The sequence below is a fragment of the Artemia franciscana genome, chromosome 10, assembly GCF_032884065.1.
Source record: "Artemia franciscana chromosome 10, ASM3288406v1, whole genome shotgun sequence".
NCBI lineage: Eukaryota > Metazoa > Arthropoda > Branchiopoda > Anostraca > Artemiidae > Artemia > Artemia franciscana.
Genome location: NC_088872.1, coordinates 17,900,452 through 17,918,661, shown reverse-complemented (window position 1 = coordinate 17,918,661; position 18,210 = coordinate 17,900,452). Strand labels below are relative to the sequence as shown.

The 18,210-nt window shown below is 34.9% G+C and overlaps 1 protein-coding gene across 50 annotated transcripts in view; it reads right to left on the bottom strand.

Moving 5' to 3' along the window:
* Window positions 1-18,210, bottom strand: part of LOC136031858 (PDZ and LIM domain protein Zasp-like) — a 152,556-nt gene that overhangs the window by 43,354 nt on the left and 90,992 nt on the right. For 22 of the 50 annotated variants that reach the window (XM_065711728.1, XM_065711732.1, XM_065711741.1 and 19 more), the window contains 4 exons: window positions 16,420-16,503; window positions 14,428-14,763; window positions 13,260-13,440; window positions 7,439-8,105 (listed from right to left, as the gene is read on the bottom strand). In XM_065711728.1, coding sequence (XP_065567800.1) covers window positions 7,439-8,105; window positions 13,260-13,440; window positions 14,428-14,763; window positions 16,420-16,503 — 1,268 coding nt within the window. Of the gene's footprint in view, window positions 1-6,407; window positions 6,874-7,438; window positions 8,106-13,259; window positions 13,441-14,427; window positions 14,764-16,419; window positions 16,504-18,210 lie in introns of all 50 variants that reach the window. The other 28 variants (XM_065711745.1, XM_065711736.1, XM_065711744.1 and 25 more) reach the window with 11 other exon arrangements.

Here is an 18,210-nt window from a genome sequence, read left to right as displayed (position 1 = left end):
CACAACGTATAAAGAAAAAAAAGGGATAAAAACTTTTTCCTTCTGTTAAATAAAAACAAGAGCTAAGAGCTCATATGGCACTTGTGATGAGGCCGGAAGAGCCAAATGCTCATTTATGAGCTCTAGCAAAATTCTAAGAATCAATAGAATGATTTAAAAGGAAAATTAGAGGCTTAATGCCGGTCGGGATTCAAAATAAGAGCGCTGAGTCACGATGTCCTTCTAAATATCAAAAATCATTAAGATCCGATCACCCACTCGTAAGTTATAAATACCTCATTTTTTCTAATTTTTCATCTCCCTTCAAGCCCCCAGATGCTCCAATCTGGGAAAGCTCCCTGACTCGCCTACTAATTTTCATCGTCCTAGCACGTCCAGAAACAACAAACTTGTCAAAGCACTGAACCCCATCCCCTTACTCCCCCAAAGAGAGCGAATCCAGTACGATTACGTCAATCACGTATCTACGACATTTGCTTATTCTACCCACCAAGTTCCATCCCGATTCCTCCACTCTAAGCGTTTTCCAAGATTTCCGATTTCCCTCTCCAACTCCCCCCAATGTCAACAGATCTGGTCGGGATTTGAAATAAGAGCTCAGAGACATGAGTTCCTTCTAAATATAAAATTTCATTAAGATCCGGTCACCCGTTCTTAAGTTAATAATACCTCAATTTGTCTAATTTTTTTCAAATTAACACCCCCCCCCCAGCTCCTCCAAAGAGAACGGATCCACTCCAATTGTGTCAATCACTTATCCAGAACTTGTGCTTATTCTTCCCATCAAGTTTCATCCCTATCTTTCCACTCTAAGTGTTTTCCAAGATTTCTGTTTCCCCCTCCAACTCCCATGTCCCCGGTTTCGATTCGAGTCGAAAATGAAGCATCTGAGACATAAGATTCTTCTTTATATCAAGTTTCATTAAGGTCCGATTACCTATCCGTAAGATAAAGATACTCCAATTTTCACGTTTTCCAAGAATTCCGGTTTTCCCCTCCAACTCCCCCCAATGTCGCAGGATCTCATCAGAATTTGAAATAAGTTCTCTAAAGCACAAAATCCTTCTAAATATCAAATTTCATTAAGATCTGATCACCCCTTCGCAAGTTACAAATACCTCATTTTTTCTAATTTTTCCGAATTATTCCCCCCTCCCCAACTCCACTAAAGAGAGCGGATCCGGTCCGGTTATGTCAGTCACGTATCTTGGACTTGTTTTTATTCTTCCCATCCAGTTTCATCCTGATCCCTCCGCTTTAAGTATTTTACAAGATTTCCAGTCCCTCCCCCCAATGACGCTGGATCCGGTCGGGATTTACAATAAAATATCTGAGTTACGAGGCCCTTCTAAATATGAAGTTTCGTTAAGATCCGATCACTCCTTCGTAAATTAAAAATACGTCATTTTTTTCTAGTTTTTCAGAATCAACTCCTCCCCTTAACTCCCCCAAATAGAGTGGATTCGTTCCAATTGTGTTAATCACGCATATAGGACTTCTGCTTATTTTTCCCACCAGGTTTCATCCCGATTCCTCCACTCTAAGCGTTTTCCAAGATTTAAGGTCCCCCCAACTCCCCCCAATGTCACTGGATCGGGTCGTGATTTAAAACAAGTGCTCTGAGACACGATATGCTTCTAAGTATCAAATTTTATTGAGATCCGATCACCCGTTCGTCAGTTAAAAATACCTCATTTTTTCTAATTTTTCAGAATTAACCCCCTCTCCCCAACTCCCCCAAACAGAGCATATCCGTTCCGGTTATGTCAATCAAGTACCTAGGACTTCTGCTTATTTTTCCCACCAACTTTCATCCCGATCCCTTCACTCTAAGCGTTTTCCAAGATTTTAGTCCCCCTCCAAACTCCCCCAATGTCCACGGATCTTGTCAGGATTTAAAATAAGAGCTCTGAGACACGATATCCTTACAAATATCAAATTTCATTAAAATCCCATCACCCGTTTTTAAGTTAAAAATACTTCATTTTATCTATTTTTTCCGAATTAACCGGCCCCCCATTCCCCCTCCAGATGGTCAAATCAGGAAACGACTATTTCTAATTTAATCTGGTCCGGTCCCTGATACGCCTGCCAAATTTCATCGTCCTAGCTTACCTGGAAGTGCCTAAGGTAGCAAAACCAGGACAGACAGACCGACAGAATTTGCGATCGCTATATGTCACTTGGTTAATGCCAAGTGCCATAATCAAAAGTTCAGATTGGGAGTTATGGTTCGTGCATAAAGTCAGCTATGGTTTTTTTTATAAGTAATGAAGCTAGAAAAAAATATAAGATCTACAAGTACTGAAAGATAAAATTCATCATAGATACAAAACACATTTTGCTTATTTCTAATTAAAAATAAAACAGAATAATATGAAATGCTCGAGCTGGAAATGTTTTTTACCGAGTAAGCGAAGTGATTACTTCTTCATAACTTTTAAAAGCAACATATAACAACCAAGCTTTTTCTCCTTTCTAAATTTTTGCATTCTGTTAAAAACTTTTTTGGCACTTCAATTATGTTTTTTTTTTTTTTTTTTGTACAAGCAATGAAACTATAAGATAAAAAACTATAAAATTTACAAGCAATAAAATATAAAATCCAACATAAATATAAAAACACATTCCCATTTGTTTCTAATTAAAAAAAATAAAGGCAGTAATACCAAATACTTTATAGGGAAGTTTTCATCCTAATTAAGTGTTTACTTTTTCAAACTCTGAATAGTATCATATAAAAATTCAGTTTTTTCTTTAGAAATCTTTTTTCTTCTTTAACAGACATCGACCAAGTTCTATGATTCCTGGATGTTTTGTAGTTTTTTCATGCTTCGTATTTTTTTTTTCTTTTTTTTCGTTTTTTTTTTACAAGCAATGAGAATATAAGTTAAAAACGCTATAAAATTCATTAGCAATAAAGTATAAAATTCAACATAAATGTGAAGCACATTTCAATTTTTACGGCACTTGGTATTAACCAAGTGACATATAGCAGTCGCCAATTCTGTCGGTCTGTCGGTCTGTCTGTCCTGGTTTTGCTACTTTAGGCACTTCCAGGTAAGCTAGGACGATGAAATTTGGCAGGCGTATCAGGGACCGTTTTCCCGATTTGACCATCAGGGGGGGGGGGGGAGTGGGGGCCCGGTTAATTCGCAAAAAATAGAAAAAATGAAGTATTTTTAACTTATCAGCGGGTGATTGGATCTTAATGAAATTTGATGTTTGGAATGATATTGTGTCTCAGAGCTTTTATTTTAAATCCCGACCGGATCTGATGACATTGGGGGGAGTTGGAGGGGGAAAACCAAAAGTCCCGGTTTTGCTACCTTAGGCACTTCCAGGTAAGCTAGGACGATGAAATTTGGCAAGCGTATCAGGGACCGGACCAGATTAAATTATAAATAGTCGTTTTCCCGATTTGACCATCTGGGGGGGGGGGGAGTAGGGGCCGGTTAATTCGGAAAAAATAGAAAAAATGAGGTATTTTTAACTTACGAACGGGTGATTGGATCTCCATGAAATTTGATTTTTAGAAGGATACCGTGTCTCAAAGCTCTTATTTTAAATCCTGACCGGATCTGGTGACATTGGGGGAAGTTTGGGGTGGGGAGACCTAAAATGATGGGAAACGCTTAGATTGGAGGGATTGGGATGAAACTTGGTTGGAAAAATAAGCAGAAGTCTTGTATACGTGATTTACATAATTGGAACGGATCCGCTCAATTGCGGGGGGGGGGGGGGTAATTCTGAAAAATAAGAAAAATGGCGTATTTTTAACTTACGAAGGAGTGATCGGATCTTCATGAAACTTCATATTTAGAAGGACCTCGTAACTCCGATATCTTATTTTAAATCTCAACCGGATCAAGCGTAATTGGGGGGGGGGCAGTTGGGGGGACCGGAAATCTTAGAAAATACTTAAAGCGGTGAGATCAGGATGAAACTGGATGGGAAGAATAGAAACCTGTCTAAGATACGTGACTGACATAACTGGACCGGATCTGCTCTCTTTGGTGGAATTGGGGGGGGGGGGGGTAATTTTGAAGATTGAGGTATTTGTAACTTACGAAAGGGTGACCAGATCTTAATGAAATTTGATATTTAGAAGGATCTTGTGCTTTAAAGTTCTAATTTCAAATTCCGACCAGATCCTGTGACATTCGGGGGAGTTGGAGGGGGGAACCGGAATTCTTGGAAAACATGAAAATTGGAGTATTTATATCTTACGAATAGATGATCGGATCGTAATGAAATTTGATTTTTAGAAGGAATTCATGTCTCAGAGCTCTTATTTCAAATCCCGACCAGATCTTTTGACACTGTGGGGATTTGGAGGGGGAAATCTTGGAAAAACACTTGGAGTGTAGGAATCGGGATGAAGCTTGGTGGATAGAATAAACAAATGTCCTTGATACGTGATTGACAGAATCGTACTGGATTCGCTCTCTTTGGGGGAGTTGGGAAAGGGGTTCAGTGATTTGGCGAGTTCGGTGCTTCTGGACGTGCTAGGGCGATGCAAATTGGTAGGCGTGTCAGGGAGCTGCACAATTTGACTTGATAAAGTGGTTTTCCCAGATTCGACCATCTGGGGGGCAAAAGGGAGAGGAAAAATTAGAAAAAATTAGGTATTTATAACTTACGAGTGGGTGATCGGATCTTAATGAATTTTGATATTTAGAAGGACTTTGTGACTCAGAGCTCTTATTTTAAATCTTGACCGGCATTAAGCCTCTTATTTTCCTTTTTAAATCAATCTATTGATTCATAGAATTTTGTTAGAGCTCATACCATATGATCTCTTGGCTCTTAGCTCTTCTCGCCTCGTCACAAGTGCCATATGAGCTCTTAGCTCTTGTTTTCAATTAAAATTAAACACGATAATGGTAGAATTTCATGCCGAGTAAGCATTTTTCTTTTTCCTATTTCTTCTTGAATTGCTATGGACTTAATGTGCATTCTTAAATTTGATCATGACTCTGCAAAAAAAATCATCATTTCTATTTCAATCTCTTTTCTCATTTTATGTCATGATATTTTTTTGCTTTTTTTTTAAGAAAGAAGATATTTCTGACAGAAAGAAAGAAACGACAATAAAAAAAATTGTTAACTGCTAGTTTAAACATGAAGGATTTAAAACATGCAAATGCCGTAGCAACAGTTAAAATTTTTGCTTACTTAGATTCGTTCAAATATTTTTGAAAATTGAATTGCTTTTAATCTAGGGAAGAGGCCTGTCAGGTCGCCCTCAAATCTCTTCCGATGAAGGACTTTAGAGTAGTCAAAAACCGACTTCCCTTTTAAAAGAGAAGAGATCGGACAAAAAAACAGAAAGCAATAAAGAAAAACAACAGGACAGAAAATACTTAAAAGGGCTATTTTAAAGCGAAATCGAAGCTTTCTTTTCTTAGAGACCAGCAGGCACGTATGCAGAAAGGGGCTGTAACGCGCCCCTTCAAAATTTCATGAATTGTATTATTACCTATAAACCATTTAATGTTTGGTAGTTACCATTTCTTTTGTTTTTTCCTCTAATTAGCCTCCTCCCCCTAAATAGAAATCATGTAGCCTACATGGTTAGTAGATGGTAAATTGTAAAGTGTACGTAAGGATAACATTTCCGCATAAAAAAGCTGTCTTTTCAAGCATTGAGGGACCGAAGTACAATACAACTACCAAAGTTGTGCAGCACTTATGATTGTAGGGATATGGGGAGTCAATCCACATGGTGACTCTGAAGTAGGATAATTGCTAGTGACATGTTTGCTCATGTTTCGCTCCGTTTAATACAGCCCCATCTACTTTTCATTCAATATGATAGTGTCTAGAATTGCCCTTCAGCGTTCTTTGGTTACTTATCCAAATTACTTTGGCAATATTTCATAATAATTACTTGGGATATTGCAAGGGTTCACGGGAAATCCAGAGGGCCAGGGGGGATCGAGATCCCGCCCCAACCCAAGATTTTTCTGGCGTCCTCCTTTGTCTTTTTTTGTTTTTGTTTTTTTACTCTTTTTTTAAATAAACCTGTCAGTTCCTCCTTTGCAAGAATTAGTAACACAAAATAGGCTAGATCAATTGCTGGAAAAAGTAGAACAGCCAAGACACCTGGCGTCAGGTTGGTATTGACTAAATGTTATTCTAACCTACCATTCACGCATCCACGTTAGAGGGCACGTGGTTCATATTATCCAAAATTCTTTAAGTCACCGCACGGCTGACTTAACATCTGTTTATATCTACGGTAGGTTTCATTCCAGGAAGCAACGCTATCTGATAGATTATCCAGAGACGTTAGGATTAGTCAGATAGATGACCCTTTTAGCTCTGAAAGCGACTCTATATGTCTACGTAATAAATATTACTAACAAAGCTGAAAAAGAAGTATAGATAAAACAATGACTTACCGCTCGATTTTCTTATGACAAGCACAACATACAGGTCTATCACGATCACTTCTAGTTTTCATTGTTAGTATATCATGCCAAGGTTCATAGTTATCTTTAGGTCCACTACATACCGGACTGGAGACTGGGTTAGGATCGACAGAACAAAGCGACTTTTCGAAAACATCTTTATTTTCTCCAGTGTTATTACTTCCATCGCTTTCTCTTGAAGCAGAGTTAAATGTAGTTATTTCATTACACGGTTTCTTTTCTTCATTAGAAGTTTTGACGTATGTTATCGGAGCTGGTCGCTCATTTATATGTAATGAACAGTTCCACGGAGAAGGAGAAGAAAACTGTACAGTTTTTTTGTTTTCAAAAGAGAACTTCTTTCCAAATGGACGAGGCGACACAAGAGTCGGGCTAGGAGACTTCGAAGTTCCTTGGCTCTCCGTGGATGAAGTTGTTAAAGCACTCAAGGGAGAAGCTGCATGCAAACAATCAGTATCAAAGAAATTACAAATATTACACATACAATCAAAAAAACATAGTTTTGTGAACAGAGGCTTGCGAGCTCTCGATGCAATGTTCATATATGAGAAAATCATATAATTATGCTCTTTTAAATTATAGGCTACTTCATAACAGGTTACAAAGACATCACAATAAGATCCACGTTCACTTTCAGTTAAAAATTGTATCGATATATTCATACAAATTCAGATCAAAGTTACAAAATGTCCAAACGAGGACGATAAGCAATTCATTTTAGCGATTTTTAATGTATATGCATATGCACAAATATAACATATATATACACATATATACTATACAAATAATATATATATATATATATATATATATATATATATATATATATATATATATATATATATATATATATATATATATATATATATATATATATATATATATATATATGTGTCTCTCAAATATTCAGTCTTTTAAGCAACTATTAGCATGCAATACATTACACTAGTCAAAACGTTATACGTTAAGTTGACCAAGTTGCATGCTAAACAGCATCATACCTAATTTGTTTTTCACAGGCTGAGCAGACTGGTATTCGAACGCCAGGACCAACTTTCTGTGACAGGACACCTTTCCCGCGTCTTGGTGCAGAAGTTGTCTGCCCACTAGCACCTACAACAGGAGCAGCTGGTGCTGGTCCAGGCATATACGGTGCAGTAAAAGATGGTGCAGGAACTACCGACGCATTTGAAGCTGAAGAAAATACTGCCGCTGGAGCTACCACGGGTTTAGGGAGGGTAGCAGGGATAACAGGGGTAGTAGTAGCGGGTACAAAAGCTGCAACAGGTTTGGGTGCAAGACTAGGGGCAAAAGCTACATGTGTAGGTCTTGCAAGTGGATTAGTGTTTTCTACACTAGGGGCTGGTTTCGGTTCTAAAACTACTGGTGCTTGAACTGGCTTTATAGAGGGTAAAGTTTGGTTAGAAGACATGAAAGAGGTTGACTGAGCTACTTGCGAGCTCATTTCTACAACAGTTTTAGAGATAAGAGAAGAAGAAGAAAAGGATTCAAAAGACGTCTTCTGTAAAGCTGTTTCCATTGAATGGCTGTCGGCAGTTTCTACAAAGGACTCGGGTCTAGTGCCTGGGGGAAAGTATAAGGGTGTAGCAGTTGCAATAGGGTCATTTTCAGGATTTTTTGCAGGAGGCCAAACAAAACGAGTACCCACTACCGGTTAATAGTTTTAAAGTCCAAGTGAGGTTAGCAGGTGGCACAGAAGCAACAGAGGAAGCGATAAAAGAAAAAAAAAGAAATTAGTAAAAATTTAAAAAAGCATATCTAAAGTAGCACAAAGTAAACCTGTCAGTAATGCATATAATATATCCCTCCTCTACTTCTGGCCTGCATGTTTAGCCTCCGTCAATTATAAGTTCTTCAGGGAGTAATTTTAAAATTATTAGTTTATGAACTTTACAGGAGGAGGCGAAGCAAAAGAAAAGAAATGCCAGGAATTAGTGAACAGATCGACTATCATAATTAAAAAGGCAGCGTGTTGTGCAACATAGACGAAGAGAGAGAGCAAAAAAAAACACCTTTTCCCGTTTTTCGCTACTTCTATTAATGGAGCAACTATTAATTACTTCTATTGATTAATCTTACATTTTGTTGCAATAAAAACGTCATTTGAGGCATCCCAGAAAAGAAAAATCAATTTTGATATATAAAACACTATCTTTTAATTATTTACCGGAGTAGTAAAAGTGAAAATAACATATTTTGGGAACAAGACCTTAAACCAAAAAAGGATTAAAAATAACAGATTTGACCAATGAACAGAATGTACTGAATTTTAAAGGACGGGCTACAGTATTAACCTTGAAAAAACAAGGTCAAATGACGCCTTTTTAATTACCAAAACCTTTTTTAAAGACCTAAGCGAAGCTAGTAAGCAAAACAAAAGCATTAGAAAAGAAAACGATTTTCAAAAATTTATATCAAAATATCCCTCTATAATTTTTATTTAAGACCTCTCCTCTACTTCTGCCAAAATTGGCAGCGGCGTAGCCATGCGGGGTCTAGTATACAAAAAAAAATCCTATTAATTTTTTTATTTTTGATTACATCACAGCGGAATAGAGACATTCCCTCTGTTCGGCCCCACCAAAATAAAATTTTAACCCTCTCTCTTAAAGCTCGCCTGCAATAGCATCACTTGGTCAGTTAGAAAGCATAGCTCTAGGCGGCATGTTTTAAAGGGGGGGGGGGTTAAAACTATAAAAGGAAAAAAAGCAAAAAATCAGTAAAAGCTATGGACTCAACAAAGGATTACAGAATAGGGTCGCGGCCGGGCATTGAAATCCCGTAAGCGCAGGTCTGCAAGAGAGGAGGGATTAGATACAGAAAAATTATAACAAAAAACATACTTAAATTGTACAACACATAAAGCTTCAGGGAATAGGTTGCAAATGGGGGGGGGGAATTCAAAACGAAACCATTAACATTAAAAATTAGATTATACTAACATATCTTTTTTACTATTTACTTTTAGCATAAGATTAATACGACCGTGTAAAATACGTATAGGTAAAGAGGAAAAAATTTAGATTTTATTACACTTTTCGAGTTTCATTAATTCTATTTATTCAAGATTTTCAAGCCTTATAAATGTTTGAAAAGAAGCTAATAAACGAGCAATTAAAATAAACAGAAAAGATATTTTAGCGTTTTTTAGTGACAACTTAGAAACAAAATTCGAATATTTTTGGAAAAGCAAAATCTATGTGTTTCTATCTTGAAAATGAAACTGCAATAATTTATGTTTTTATATGTTTCTGGGGAGGCTATTTGTTAGGGAAGAAAAGCAAAAGAGGTACGTCATCATGATGATAGAAGAAGCAAACAAAAGCCAGGAACTTTTTCTCACAGTGGAAAGGACCATTTTTTTTCTATTTAGTCCTTCATGGTACTAGAGTAAATTTAATAAAAATGTCTTATATAAATTCAACTATCAAGTAAGATTCAAGCCCCTTTCTCTTGAACAAAGGCATATGAGACAGATGTCACTAGCACTAGACCCTATTGTTAATACAAAAAAAAGAAGAGGTGTGGAAAATCAGTGTGAAAGTATGAAAAATGTGAGTATTCGAGTTACAAACATAAAAAATCAAATCTTCAAACCAGATTGATTCTAGTTCGGCATTGTGGAGTGACATGAGAGGTGTAGCATAAGTGGGAGATGATAACGTCGGCAATGAAGGGGGGCAATTAATGCCAAGTTTTCCTTCTCACTCAATTGGACTATCTGTCTTGGCTTTTTCTACAATTAGCTATGACTTGATTAGCCCCACAACTATTTCATTTTAATTCAATTCCCTTGGCCATGGGAAGCTGGCTATCAAATCCGGTTAGTAAAATTACTAATTTAAAAACGCTAGAACTTAGAAAGAGTTTACTAAAACTTTGATTTATAAAGATCATAAAAGATCCAACAAAACGCAAAGAATTCGCATATCGTTTTTCTACTATTGAAAACATTCAAAATGTATTACTTTTATTGTTTAATTTTACACATTTGGTAATGAATTTTTATTAAACTTATACTCTAGCGCAGCCGAAAAAACTGACACTGAAAATGTAGTGAGAGGTTTGGAGATTTTCAGTAGTCTAAACTCTTCCCCATAAAAACGGTAAAAAAAAGTATGTATGTAAGTAAAATTTTCCCAGATTCAATGTGAAAAGAGGGATCGCATAAAAAGCGAAATCGATAGAAAAAAACAAATAATTATCTAATTGCATGTGCACATAACCATTTGTTTCATTATAGTTAAAAATATTCTGCAGCTTATGAGTTCATGCAACGAGATTTTATGTTTAATTTCCTAAAAACATAATAACCATACACGGGAGATGATATTAGTTTCAACTATTAAATTGATGTCGTTGTTTGGGTATACCTTAGTGTGGCTAGGAGTCACAAAGAGTTGTCAGGTAAAAATGAATACATTCTAAATCTTAACAGGTGATAAAACAGATAATAACTCCAACGAATGAAACACCACATTGCACAAATATTCAGATTACTACGAACTTGAAAGGTAGAGGCCTTGAAAGGTTGAAAGGTAGAGGCCTGGGTTACACAATAAATTTGGGGTTCGGTACCCTATCTTCAGTGGTCAGAATGAGAGTAGGAGTAGGTGTAAAAAATCATACGTCCAATTCATAACTTGAAGAAGTCGGATTCAAAAATTATGAAATTTTAGGAGCTATCGTTCAAAAATTAGCGGATCTGAAATCTTTGTTGCAAGACGACAAAATATTTGATTAAATTAATTTTTTACCTTTCGTGTTATTTCAAAAAAGTTTGTAATCGCACTGGAAAACACATGGAATATCTCTAAAAATCTTTCGGATTAATTACCATCAACTAGGCTGATTGGTAACCCATAGTTTTTTTTCGGGCTTTGTCTACAGAAACGAAAGCATCACAAGGACTAGAAGTCAGTTGTCATTATATAGTTGTCTATAATGTAGGTTCTAGATAAGTCTAGATATTGTATTAAATGTAGTTAATTCAGTGACTATACATAGTTACCAGGTAATACATATAATTGCCACTGAATTTTATCAATGTAATTAATTATTGACTATTTATGATATTAACCGTTATTTTTATACAATTTTCTGCTTGTATGCCAACTATGATATATTTCTTTATTGATTGAACCACTAGATTTCACCATAGTTTTGAGAGGAACTACAATTCATATGGATGATTTTTTTTATATAATATTAAACTTCTTTGAATTTTCAAATAACAACAATTTTAGAATTTTTCAGAGCATTTTACGGTAAAAATCACACATTGAAATATAATTTTTATACGCATAGTTCTAGCATATAATGGCAAATGTAATAAATATCTGTTTAAGGATTATACTAGATGAGCTGAAACTGTTTCTCTTCCAATACTAGTTCCTCTACTTTTTAATTTGACTTTAAAATATATGATGAAAAACACCCCTCGATTTCGTGGTCAATGTTTTTTTTAATGTAATTTCCAGGATGTAATTGCAAATTTGGTAAATATCTATTCAAGGTTTAAGCTGAAGATACTCAAAAATGTTGCTCTTCCAGTCTTACTTTCCCAATTTCCTAATTTAATTTCTAAATATAGGGTGAGATGCACCCCTTTCATTTTATGCGCAACATTTTTCTAGAATCTCCAGCATGTAATGGCAAATGTGGTAAACATCTATTTAGAGTTTATTTCTCTTCCAGTCTTATTTTCCTTACTTTCTAATTTCATTTTTATAGGTGCTCAAAAATATTTCTCTTCCAGTCTTATTTTCCTTACTTTCTAATTTCATTTCTAAATATAAGGTGTGATGCACCCCTTTGATTTTATGTGCAACAGTTTTCTAGAATCTCCAGCATGTAATGGCAAATGTGGTAAACATCTATTTAGAGTTTATTTCTCTTCCAGTCTTATTTTCCTTACTTTCTAATTTCATTTTTATAGGTGCTCAAAAATATTTCTCTTCCAGTCTTATTTTCCTTACTTTCTAATTTCATTTCTAAATATAGGGTGTGATGCACCCCTTTGATTTTATGTGCAACATTTTTCTAGAATCTCCAGCATGTAATGGCAAATGTGGTAAACATCTATTTAGAGTTTATTTCTCTTCCAGTCTTATTTTCCTTACTTTCTAATTTCATTTTTATAGGTGCTCAAAAATATTTCTCTTCCAGTCTTATTTTCCTTACTTTCTAATTTCATTTTTAAATATGGGGTGAGGTTCACCCCTTTGATTTTACACGCAACATTTTTCTATAACTTCCAGCATGCAATTGCAAAGTAGTAAATATTAATTAGATTTAAAACCATTGATGCTCAAAAATGTTTTTCTTCCAGTCTTATTTTCCTTACTTTCTAATTTATGAACCCTTTTAACTTTATGCGGAATAGTTTTCCTAGAATTCCCAGCACGTAATGGCAAATGTGGTAAATATTTATTTAGGCCTGGAGTATTCTTACTTCATATTTTTTTTTAATTTTTTTTTCGGTATTCGTTGGCTTGTTACTGGTAAATCTGAGCTTTGTGTTTTTTAACAAATTTGAAGAGTTTTCTAAGGACCACAAAGCGGGTAGAGAGGCTTTAGTGTTTTCAGCCATCAAAATCTTCAATTAAATTAGTTCGTAATTGATTAAATAATTTAAATTAATTAAATTTAATCTCCGATTAATTCAATTAAAAAATGTAGTTTTGGAAGCGATTTGAAACTCAACAATCCTCACAATGTTAACCATTTTATACAAAGAATAAATTTGAAAGAATAAATAAATAATAAATAAAACAAAAAAATGAACAGAAGAAAACTCACCTGGACGAGGAGCGAAAGCAGCATAATCACCTGAAAAAGGTCGCTCCTGTTTTATTGGTGGTATTGGACTGAAAGTTGGCGCCTTTATAACTGGAGGGATAGGAGACGCAACTTGTCGGGAAACTGGGATAGGTTCAGGGGCAGGTGCTTGGGCAGGGACTGAGTCTGGGATAGGTGCTCCCTAGAAATAAAATCAGATATTAGAGACAGATTTATGATTAAATTTCATAAACAGTGGGCTAGATTTGGGGTCCTTTTACAATATAGAGCAAAAAACAAGGGCAAATTTAAGAAAAAGTTGGGTAATCATTAACACAGATGAAGCCTATGAAAAGTAATTAAGAATACTTTTAAAAGTTTCTACAGTTGAAATGCAAAAGAATTTTGGACCAAAAATTGTCACATGAACAGCACTATATATTTTACGGTCAGATGTAAGTTAGTAATAAGCGCAGCTCTTACTAGGTATTATAACCTAAAAATATGATATTTTTAAGCGCTGGTGTCCAAATCCAAAGGTGTCATATGTCTACAATATTCTATAAAAGCAAAAATAAGGCTCTTAGCCGTTCACGGGAGCATTTTCTTTCTTTGCTGGAGTTAATACAAGAATACAATAGGTAAAAACTGAAGTACTTGTATGACTAATATACCCTTAAGTTGTAATACTGCACACAAAGTTATAGCATTTAGTCTTTAAACTATGGGTGCTGAAAACCTTTTTTCTCCAAACTTATGTTCTTCACTTTCAATTTATTTTCGAATACGTAAGTATACAGTTTGATTTTACGCACAATGAAATACTAACTTTTGAAAAGTTAAAAACGACTATATATTAATACTAACTTGAATTTTAGGGAAAATGGATAGGAATTCTATTCTAAAGTAAGGGTCATAAGCATGCTTTTCATGCTAAGCAACAGAAAGCTCACACTTGGATGGAATCAACCGAAGCATAATCACTGACATAAAATTACAATAGGCTCACAGCACCATCTACCGAGACTTTCTGTATCATTCATGCAAATAGCATTTGCTCCAAGGGAAATCCACAAAGGCCAGAACAAGGACTGCCATTCATTCTTGACCGAAGGACAATGCGAGTTGTCTACTCTAAGGCGGGAGGGATCCACTTCAGGGGACATTCAAAAAAGGACATATTGGCTACCTCAGTATCCACAGCCTCAACTTCCAATGGGGTTTCTTTAGCATCTGACTGACCAGCTTCGCCTAGAGGCCCCAAAACTTCATCCGTTGATGCTATTCCATTTTCTAGAATAGGCTGTTCTGGATGAACTTCTATTTCTTCTTGAAGTGTTAAATTTTTAATATCTTCGTGATCCTCAGTAGGCTCAGACTTAGGCTCAAGAAGCTGTTCTGAGGGTAATTCTTGAATTGGCTCCTCTACCATGATAGTTCCTGGTAAAGATTCAGGCGTAGCTTCGGGTTCAACAGGTTCTGGAATCGGTGGCTCTACTCTAGGCCTCGGTGTCGGCGGTTGAGCCTGTAATTTGTTTAAACGAAACGGATAACTTGTATAAATGATTATGAAATATTCAATCCATTCATGCAACAAACGAGAATAATCACACAAGATAAACTGAAAAATGACCGGTAACAGCGTTAAAGCTTAGTAAACTGAAGCTTAATTAAAGAAAGACAATTTGAAAATGGCGTAGCATATAAGTCTAAAAAAATGCATGCATTAATCTTAGTCTTTTCACCTGTAGAAAATTCACGGTTTCAAATACTGTTTAATTACTTTAAAAGAATGAAAATATTTATTTTTCAAGCTTTGATTCGTGTTGAAGAATTGATGATATTTTGTATTCACACGTAAGCACTATTATCCAGAAAGGCTTAATTTTGTGAAACAAAGAAATATTTAATATAGACAACTATTTATTGCTTTTTCGTTTTCTTTTTTTTGTCGCTGGTGCCCAGTGAACAATATAATAAATCTATTGATGACATTTTTGACCACAGAGAAACAGAGGCTTCAGTCGTAGAAAATGCCTTGACTCAAAATTATTCGTTCTTTTGACTGGCTTACGATTTTCGCAAAAGAACCAATCAGGTTTTAAAAAGGTGGATTTATTTGTCTCTCCAGAAATTGAACTTCCTTCTCATCCTAGATTTGTCGCTCAGCATTAGTTGATCCATGACATTAGTTAGTCCGGTTTTGAAAAGACATAGCACGGTTAGCCCGGTAGAGGATAGTTAAGTCTCTTTTCGCTTTGTTGTGACTCCTGCTGCATTTTTGTGTTATTGACTGTTGACTCTCGGCATTTAGAATAAAAATAAAAGAAAGATCATATTTGTAAAATTTTATTCTAGTGAGACACTAATTTATAAAAACAGCGAGAAATGAAAAATCAAATAAATACAATGAGGATAACAAAGGGAAAAAGTCATTTACCAGTCCTTTAGGTTCAATTATCACAAATAAAATTTTCGAGTCCACTCTTTCTACATTAGCCTATTCTATGTGAGTAGCGTATAGAAGCTTGCCCTCCATAAGAAGTTAGACTGGTGAAAGGAACAGGCTAGTCCACCATGACCTGTCTGGTTTCTGATTCTTGGAAAAAAAATGAATAAGCAAAAAAAGAACAAAAAAAAACAAAGGCTATTTGCAAAAACGAATAACCAGACTGGTCACCAGCGACTAAAAACGCATTTTATATTTCAGACTGCCTTTCTATGCTCAGACAATTAAACACGTAATTGCAAGAAAGCTTAAGAATTCACTGAAGATCTGTTTTGTTTAATTAGTTAGCTAAATTTCATTCAATGCCAATAAAAGGTTAGAAATATTTAAATTTCTATGCATGGTTACGAATGCTGTCTCAGAATTTAAATTGTTTCATAGACATTAAAAAATTACCTTGAAATAATAAAAGTATATCCCAAGTGGAGGTTGTTATGTTCAATATTTAATTCAATTTAGTTTGGAAACTGATAAACTATACAAATCATAAATTTCAAATTTCGAAATTTAATTAATACTTCAAGTATTATAAAATAAATTAAGTAAAATAAATTTACTTCAAGTATTATTTTTGAAACCGTGCTCGCTACGCCATCATGATGAAAGAGCAAACCGTAAGAATATATAATATAATTTTAGAAAACGAAGGGAAACATATTCATTTTTTGCTACCTTTTCTCGCACCCCTTCTTCGAAGAGGACCCCAGGAAATACTCGTACACCTCCGATAGGCGGCGTTTTTGGCTCACGTGATTGCTAAAAGAAGGGGGCAAAAGCTAGAATAAGGTACTTAAATGCTTGCTAATCACAACAAATGTCATTCTATACAAAAAGCGCTTAGCATCACAATTGACTACCTGAAATTGGGGGGATAAAATACGTACACATTAACGTGCTTCTGCTTTGGAAACTGGCAAAAAGTCATTAAACACAAACATATAAAGCGATAAGCAATGTTGTTTGTATTTTTTAGATGTCTTGCAATAAAAGATGAAATAAATACTTATCTATCAGAAGTTGCATGAATGTTGTAATAACTTACATTTTTCACCTAAAGAAAATCTCAAAAGTAAATTCAAAAAATTTTAACATTAAAAAGACACCAAAATTTGAGCGGCTCAGACACCAAATTCTTCCAACAAACATCTTAGAATATTGACGAAGAAAGTAAAGCGCTACAGATGCGTTAGGTATATGCGTAGAGTGGCCTTTGGGCTCGTCATTCCCCTCCTCGGCTAGGACATTCGAAATTTTGGCATCATTACCTACAAGGCTCTTACCTTTTTTAAGATAATTCGTATTTTATTTCATAATATGTTCCACTTCCGCAATAAATTCCCACGTAATTGTCTGCATTATTGGTTTTCATTTATAGCGTAAAGACTTTTTGACAGATCATAACGGAAACTGTTTTTTTTTTTCAAGTATTTATTAACATAGCAAAAAGTAAATTTTAATAGACTGAAGTCAAGTTGGTTTTAAAAATTTGTTTTTTTTTAGTAATCATTTGCAAAAAAAAATTTTCTATTATAGGTGATTAATTCTTATTTTCAATTAATTATGTCGAAAAAATTCAAAAGAACCAAACAAATGATGATTGTTAATAGCTTCAGCTTTCAAGCGGCTTATCTGTGGGAACTAATGTTTCAAAAGAACTGTATTTTTACAGTTTAAGTTGCTTGTACATCCGAGAAGACCCCAGAATATTTTGTAGCCACGTACTGTTTTTCTGGACGCATTACTTTTCATATTAATATCTTGACATTCATCTTGGATAACTTAACTTTCTATTAAGAGTACCCTGGTTGTCATGGTTGTACCTCGTATGTGACAATTTTGGAGAAATTTGTTCAGATGGATCTTCATATACAGCTTTCATTCAGCGTCGAAGGGTTTAAAGAAAATCGACAAATACTGATAAGCATACCTTATACTTTCTTCATTTTATTTCCCGGGAAATATGCGTGCGTGCAGTGTCACATTCAATAATAATTGCCAAATTTTAATTTAAACTTTACATGAATGTTTTATCATTCGTTTTATAGTTTTTATTTGCAAATTCTAACGACTAAAATTCACTTTCACTCTAACTTTCTAAATTCTAACTTTCACTCTAACGACTAATAGAAAAATTACAGAAGTGTCACATTGCTTTCCTTATATAAAGTCAAACGGTTACAGAAGCAGAAACAGTCAAAGATTTTTTTGCTTTTGTTTTGTCTGTCTTTCTATCTTACAAGAAATTTGGAATTCAAGAATTGTATCAGGAATTTGGTAAATTAGTCTAAATTAAAGTTAATTTTGCTAACACCAGTTTCTGTCTCAAATCCCATGCTAGATTATATACTCTCCAAAAATAGTAGCAGAAAAGGGCTCAAGAGAATACCATAATATTAATAAGAAAGCAATTATTTCCATGTTTTCCTTCGTCTTTGTTTTTCTTAGTATTTTTTTATTCAATTT